General features: G+C 48.2%; 1 protein-coding gene across 2 annotated transcripts in view; it reads left to right on the forward strand.

Moving 5' to 3' along the window:
• Positions 1 to 7,355, forward strand: part of LOC144611493 (ras-related and estrogen-regulated growth inhibitor-like) — a 7,788-nt gene extending 433 nt beyond the window's left edge. Inside the window, exons 2-4 of one of the 2 annotated variants that reach the window (XM_078430625.1) lie at positions 1,863 to 1,919; positions 4,860 to 4,933; positions 6,792 to 7,355. In XM_078430625.1, coding sequence (XP_078286751.1) covers positions 1,863 to 1,919; positions 4,860 to 4,933; positions 6,792 to 7,271 — 611 coding nt within the window. In that variant the 3' untranslated portion in view covers positions 7,272 to 7,355. The remainder of the gene's footprint in view (positions 1 to 1,862; positions 1,920 to 4,859; positions 4,934 to 6,791) is intronic. The other variant, XM_078430626.1, reaches the window with a different exon arrangement.
• Positions 7,356 to 7,642: the final 287 nt, after the last annotated feature.

Here is a 7,642-nt window from a genome sequence, read left to right on the forward strand (position 1 = left end):
TGCCTGCCTTCTCCCCATATCCCTTGATTCCACTAGCCCCTCGAGCTCTATCTAACTCTCTCTTAATTCCATCCAGTGAATTGGCCTCCACTGCCCTCTGTGGCAGGGAATTCCACAAATTCACAACTCTCTGGCTGAAAAAGTTTCTTCTCACCTCAGTTTTAAATGGCCTCCCCTTTATTCTTAGACTGTGGCCCCTGGTTCTGGACTCCCCCAACATTGGGAACATTGATCTTATAGAGATGTATAAAATCATGAGAGGAATAGATCGGGTAGATACACAGAGTCTCTTGCCCAGAGTAGGTGAATTGAGGACATAGGTTCAAGGTGAAAGGGAAAAGATTTAATAGGAATCTGAGGGGTAACTTTTTCACACAAAAGGGTGATGGGTGTATGGAACGAGCTGCCAGAGGAGGTAGTTGAGGCAGGGACTATCCCATCGTTTAAGAAACAGTTAGACTGGTACATGGATAGGGCAGGTTAGGAGGGATATGGACCAAGCGCAGGCAGGTGGGACTAGTGTAGCTGGGACATGTTGGCCAGTGTGGGCAAGTTGGGCTGAAGGGCCTGTTTCCACGCTGTATCACTCTATGACTCTAAACCATACACTGAAGATAGACACAAAATGCTGGAGTAACTCAGCGGGACAGGCAGCTTCTCTGGAGAGAAGGAATGGGTGACGTTTCAGGTCGAGACCCTTCTTTAGATGCTGCCTGTCCCGCTGAGTTACTCCAGCATTTTGTGTCTATCTTCGATTTAAACCAGCATCTGCAGTTCCTTCCTACACAGCAGTGATATCATGGGTGTGAAAGTAAACATTGACACCACACACTACACACACACACACGCACACACACTCCACGCGCACACACACACACACACACACTCCAAACACACAGGCGCGCAAACACACATACACTCCACACACGCACACGCACACACACATACACTCCACACACACGCACACACACACACTCCAAACCTACACAGGCGCGCACACACACACACACACTCCACACACACACAGGCGCGCACACACACACACACACACTCCACACACACACACACAAGTGCTCACACACACTCCAAATACACACACGCACACACACACAGGCGCGCACACACGCACACACACACACATTCCAAACAAGGATGGAAGAGAGCTGGGAGTATTGTGCAACGTAGACTGGGCTGGACTAGTCTTTAGTTTAGTTTATAGATCCAGCATGGAAACAGGCCCTTCGGCCCACCGAGTCCACGCCGACCAGCGATCAGGTGACGTTGACACAAAAAGTCTGAAGAAGGACCTTGACCTGAAACGTCACCTACTCCTCCTCTCCAGAGATGCTGCCTGACCCGCTGAGTTACTCCAGCTTTTTGTGTCTCTCTTCTCACCATCGATCAGATTAGTTCCATGTTATCCCATCTTCACATCCACTGCATGCCCACACTAGGGGCAATTTAATCTCTCAACCCGCACATCTTTGGGATGTAGGGGAACCACCAAGAACTAATGGATTGTGTTAATAATGGTTTGTGTTAAAATGGAATACCTGTAACTTTATCGGCGCCCTTTACCTGGCTACTCTTTGCATACCTTGGGTGTGCGAAACAAAGATAATGACTGTGCCTTGCCACATGTGACAATGCAGTATCATTCATTCAAACCGGAGTACCCGCAGAGAACCTACGCGGTCAGTGGGAGATCGTGCAAACTCCACACAGACAGCACCCGAGGTCAGGATTGAGCTGTTCTGGTGCTGTGAGGAAACGGCTCTACCCAGTTAGCTGTGGGTCGGGGGGGGGGGGGGGGGGGGGGGTCAGACCTAGCTCTCTGATCTAACTCTCCTTTTCTCCTCCAGCGATCACAGTGCGTTTCATCACAAAGAGGTTCATCGGCGAATATGACCCGACTTTGGGTGAGTGGGGTCATCAGTCATCGGAGCAGAATTAGGCCATTCGGCCCATCGAGTCTACTCCGCCATTCAATCATAGCTAATCTAACTCCATTCTCCTGCTTTCTCCCCGTAACCCCTGACACCCGCACCAATCAAGAATCTATCTATCTCAGCCGTAAACAAATATCCACTGACTTGGCCTCCACAGCCTTCTGTGGCAAAGAATTCCACAGATTCACCACCCTCTGGCTAAAGAAATTCCCCCTCATCTCCTTCCTAAAGGAACGTCTTTACACTGGGTTCAGGCAGGCCTGGGGCGAGCTGAGAGACAGTGCGATGACCCTTCTTTAGTTAGAGAGTAGTTAATCTGTGGAACTCATTGCCCCAGGAGGCCAAGTCTGAGGATATTTTTAAGGCAGAGAAAGACAAATTCTTGATTAGAATGGATGTCAAGGGTTAAAGGGAGAAGGCAGGAAAATGGGATGGGCAGACTTCTCTCCCCCTTCCCGGTTCTCCCACCAGTCTTACTGCCTCCCACTACATTTTATCTCTGTACCGCCCTGACATCAGTCTGAAGAAGGGTCTCGACCCGAAACGTCACCCATTCCTTCTCTCCAGAGATGCTGCCAGACCCGCTGAGTTACTCCAGCATTTTGTGTCTACTCTCCAGAGATACTGCCTGTCCCGCTGAGTTACTCCAGCATTTTGTGTCTACTCTCCAGAGATACTGCCTGTCCCGCTGAGTTACTCCAGCATTTTGTGTCTACTCTCCAGAGATACTGCCTGTCCCACTGAGTTACTCCAGCACTTTGTGTCTATCAGCCGTGATTGAATGGCGGAGTAGACTCGGTGGGCCTAATTCTACTCCGTGAACTTGTGAATGGTGCGGCGATGCTGTGAGGCTGTCTCTGGGTGGTATATGACAACGTTCGGGTCTGTGTCCGTCATGAGAGGTGCTGGGATGTGGCATGGCCCTGTTGCGAGCTGGCTGGCAGCAGTAACATCTCACCTACGTGATAAAACACGGCGTCAAAAATCAGCACCGCGCACGAACAATGGAGCACTGTAATCTCATGCCCCGACACTGAATAGAGAGAGATACACAAAATGCTGGAGTAACTCGGCGGGAGAGGCAGCATCTCTGGAGAGAAGGAATGGATGACATTTCAGGTTGAGATCCTTCTCTCGACCCGAAACATCACCCGTTCCTTCTCTCCAGAGATGCTGCCTGTCCCGCTGAGTTACTCCAGCATTTTGTGTCTATATTCGGTGTAAATCAGCATCTGCAGTTCTTGGTTCTTGGTCCTCCCAAATATTCTGAATGGTGGCCGATTAGGAAAAGGGGAGATGCAACGAGACCTGGGTGTCGTGGTACACCAGTCATTGAAAGTAGGCATGCAGGTGCAGCAGGCAGTGAAGAAAGCGAATGGTATGTTGGCATTCATAGCGAGGGGATTTGAGTATAGGAGCAGGGAGGTTCTGCTGCAGTTGTACAGGGCATTGGTGAGACCACACCTGGAGTATTGCGTACAGTTTTGGTCTCCTAATCTGAGGAAAGACATTCTGGCCTTAGAGGGAGTACAGAGAAGGTTCACCAGATTGATCCCTGGGATGGCAGGACTTTCATATGAAGAAAGACTGGATAGACTCGGCTAGTACTCGCTGGAATTTAGAAGATTGAGAGGGGATCTTATAGAAACTTACAAAATTCTTAAGGGGTTGGACAGGCTAGATGCAGGAAGATTGTTCCCGATGTTGGGGAAGTCCAGAACAAGGGGTCACAGTTTAAGGATAAGGGGGAAGTCTTTTAGGACCGAGATGAGAACGTTATTTTTCACACAGAGAGTGGTGAGTCTGTGGAATTCTCTGCCACAGAAGGTAGTTGAGGCCAGTTCATTGGCTATATTTAAGAGGGAGTTAGATGTGGCCCTTGTGGCTAAAGGGATCAGGGGGTATGGAGAGAAGGCAGGTACAGGATACTGAGTTGGATGATCAGCCATGATCATATTAAATGGCCGAAGGGCCGAATGGCCTACTCCTGCACCTATTTTCTATGTTTCTATTCCAAATGGAATTTGAACTGGAGGTGGCGGAGTATGGATTTAAGCAAGAGCTTCTTGGAGAAGAGCTGCCTTAAATTTAGTTGCATCTAGTTGAGTAACTACAGTAGGGTGAAGACTATTCCATGCTTTAATTGTGCGAGGGAAGAATGAATTGCTATAGACATCTGTGTTGATAGCTGGTTTCTTCCTACACTGACCAGAGATAAACTGGTAAATTCTCTGAGGGCAGCTTAACGATTTACATGCACATATATAGATAGGCTGCAACATCGATATTGTGAAACAGAGGCACAGTGAGAAACAGCACAGGAAACAGGCCCTTCGGCCCATCAAGTTCATGCTGGCCATCATCACCCCTTTATACCAATCCTGCATTAATCCCATTTTTTAGAAAACCACAGCGGTAGAGTTGCTATCCACCAGCCCCAGGTCTGATCCTGACTATGGGTGCTGTCTGTACAGAGTTTGTACGTTCTCTCTGTGACCACGTGGGTTTTCTCCGGGTGCTCTGGATTCCTCCCACATTCATAGATACAGGTTTGTAGGTTAATTAGCTTCGGTAAAAATTGTAAATTGTCTCGTGTGTGTGGGATCATGATCGCTGGTCGGTGCGGACTCGGTGGGCCAAAGGGACTGTTTAACTACACACACTGGAGCCAATTTACAATGATACCAAATCAAATAGCCTACAAACCTGTACATCTTTGGAGTGCGGGAGGGAATCAACGCAGTCATAGGGAGATCGTACAGACAGCACCCGCAGTCAGGATCAAACCCGGGTCTCTGGCGCTGTGATGCGGCAACTCTACCGCTGCGCCACCGTGCCGCCAAGCTTTAATATCAGAGCAGCCCAAGTTGTGAAGCAACCCTGTAAATGAATGTTTCTCCCTGTCCACAGAAACAATATACAGACACACGTTCTCAGTGGACGGTGAATGCGTGCAGTTTGAGATTCTGGACACCGCTGGACAGGTAATGGCAGTCAGACCACAGCCTGGTGTGAACTGGTGATTGGGTCGCCAACTGTCCCGTAATAAATAGCCGGGACATCCCGTATTTTGGGCTAAATTAGTTTGTCCCGTATGGGACCGCCTATGTTTCTATGTCCATTTCCATCCACAGGTGACGCCAGCACTTTGTGTCCTTTTGTGTATTAACCTGCATCTGCAGTTCTTTGTTAAACACACTTTAACTCCCCATCCCGTTCCCACTGACCTTTCTGTCCTGGGCCTCCTCCACTGTCACTGAGGCCCAACGCAAAATTGGAGGAACAGCACCTCATATTTTGCTTGGTCAGCTCACAGCTCAGCGCTATGAACATTGACTTCCTCTAACTTCAAGTGACCCTTGCTTTCCCTCTCCCCCATCCTAGTTCTTCAACCAGTTCACTGTCCTCCTGATTAAATTATTCCTAGTTGTCACCTTCCCCTTAGCTAACAATAAACTATCCCCTTTGATCTTTCATTTTCCACCTAACCCTTCCTTACCTCTACATCTCCCTCTCCCCTGACTCTCAGTCTGAAGAAGCATCTCCAGCATTTTGTGTCTGATATTTTCAGTTCTTTGTTTCTGTACAGAGTTTGTACATTCTCCCCGTGGGTTTTCTCCGAGATCTTCGGTTTCCTCTCGCACTCCAGACATACAAGTATGTAGATAAATTGGCTTGGTAAATGTTAAAAGAAAATTGTGTGTAGGATAGTGTTAGTGTGTGGGGATCGCTGGTCGGCAGTGGGTCGAAGGGCCTGTTTCCACGCTGTATCTCTAAACTACTGAAGAGGAATAATAATAATAACTTTATTTATATAGCACTTTTCATGCAATTGAATACAGCCCAAAGTGCTTTCCACAAAAACAAACACATGTCTAAACAAAAATACAATTTAAAATAGCAAAGACATAGGCTGTTAATAACATACAAGGCATAGATTTATATAAAAATATAAAATGTAAAATTGAGCTGGAGAAGAGGCAGAAATGTCTGGGAGTGGGCTCAACTGGGGAGATCTCGAAAGAACCGCCAACAACCAAGTGAGGTGGGGGACATTGGTCAATGACCTATGTAGGTCGTACATTCTCCCCGTGTACGACCTAATTCTAGCCTTAGAGGGAGTACAGAGGTTCACCAGATTGATCCCTGGGATGGCAGGACTTTCATATGAAGAAAGACTGGATAAACTAGGCTTATACTCGCTGGAATTTAGAAGACTGAGGGGGGATCTTATAGAAACATATAAAATTATTTCTCTCCCGAGATGTTGCCTGACCTGCTGAGTTACTCCAGCATTTTGTGAATAAATTGATTTGTACCAGCATCTGCAGTTATTTTCTTATAAAATTCTTAAGGGGTTGGAGAGGCTAGATGCGGGAAGATTGTTCCCGATGTTGGGGAAGTCCAGAACCAGGGGTCACAGCTTAAGGATAAGGGGGAAGTCTTTTAGGACCAAGATGAGAAAACATTTCTTCACACAGAGAGTGGTGAATCTGTGGAATTCTCTGCCACAGAAGGTAGTTGAGGCCAGTTCATTGGTTATATTTAAGAGGGAGTTAGGTGTGGCCCTTGTGGCTAAAGGGATCCGGGGTATGGAGAGAAGGCAGGTACGGGATACTGAGTTGGATGATCAGCTATGATCATATTGAATGGCGGTGCAGGCTCGAAGGGCCGAATGGCCTACTCCTGCACCTATTTTCTATGTTTCTATGCTCCCTAGAGGAGCAAAGGGCTTAAGAAGAGGAAGAAAATTGAGTGTAAAAAGATAAACAAAATTAGTTAAAAGCTTCATTAAAAAGATGTTTTTAACTGCTGTTTAAAAGCAACCGTTTCTTTGCAAAGGAAGAGGATGCGATGCTAATCGAGGAGAAGATCAAGTGGGCGGAGGGGTTTATCATCGCCTACTCCGTGACAGATCGCTGCAGTTTCGATGAGGTCCTCCGGCTTCGCTTCCTGATCAGCCACATCCACTCCAACATGAAGCGTTGCCACAGCGACTCGCCGCCCCCCATGGTGATCGTCGGCAACAAGAAGGACCTCCAGTACGACCGCATGGTCACCACGGACGAGGGCAGCAACATCAGCCAAGCGCTCAAGTGCCCCTTCTTTGAGGTTTCGGCCAGGGACAGCTATGAGGAGACGGCGGCAGTCTTCAGCCTGCTTTACCGGGACCTGGCCAGCACGGGAGTCCTCTCGGCCTTCCGGCGGAAAGTCTCCTCCAAACTCATGGACAAGATCCCCAGGATCCACTCGACGGCCACCACAAGCCTGGCCCCGCGCAGTTTCAGCCTCAGCTCCATGAAGGACTTCTTAACCGATTGACTGTTCCTGCAAGACTCTACACCGTGTGTGGGAAGGAACTGCAGATGCTGTTTTTAAACCAGGGTCATAACAAAGGTACAACAGATACCGGACCACGAAGTACAACAAAAGGTAGACACAAAAAGCTGGAGTAACTCAGCGGGGCGGGCAGCATCTCTGGAGAGAAGGAATGGGTGAAGTATTGGGTCGAGACCCATCTTTAGACTGAGTCAGACACAGATAAGGAAGTGTAAGGTGGGAAAATGATATACCACAAGTCTGAAGGGCTCCAACCCAAAAACGGGACGTTTCAGACTGAAGGGTCTCAACCCGAAACCACCCATTCCTTCTCTCCAGAGATGCTGCCTGTCCCGCTGAGTTACTCCAGCTTT

Source organism: Rhinoraja longicauda, chromosome 40 (assembly GCF_053455715.1).
Source record: "Rhinoraja longicauda isolate Sanriku21f chromosome 40, sRhiLon1.1, whole genome shotgun sequence".
Lineage (NCBI taxonomy): Eukaryota > Metazoa > Chordata > Chondrichthyes > Rajiformes > Arhynchobatidae > Rhinoraja > Rhinoraja longicauda.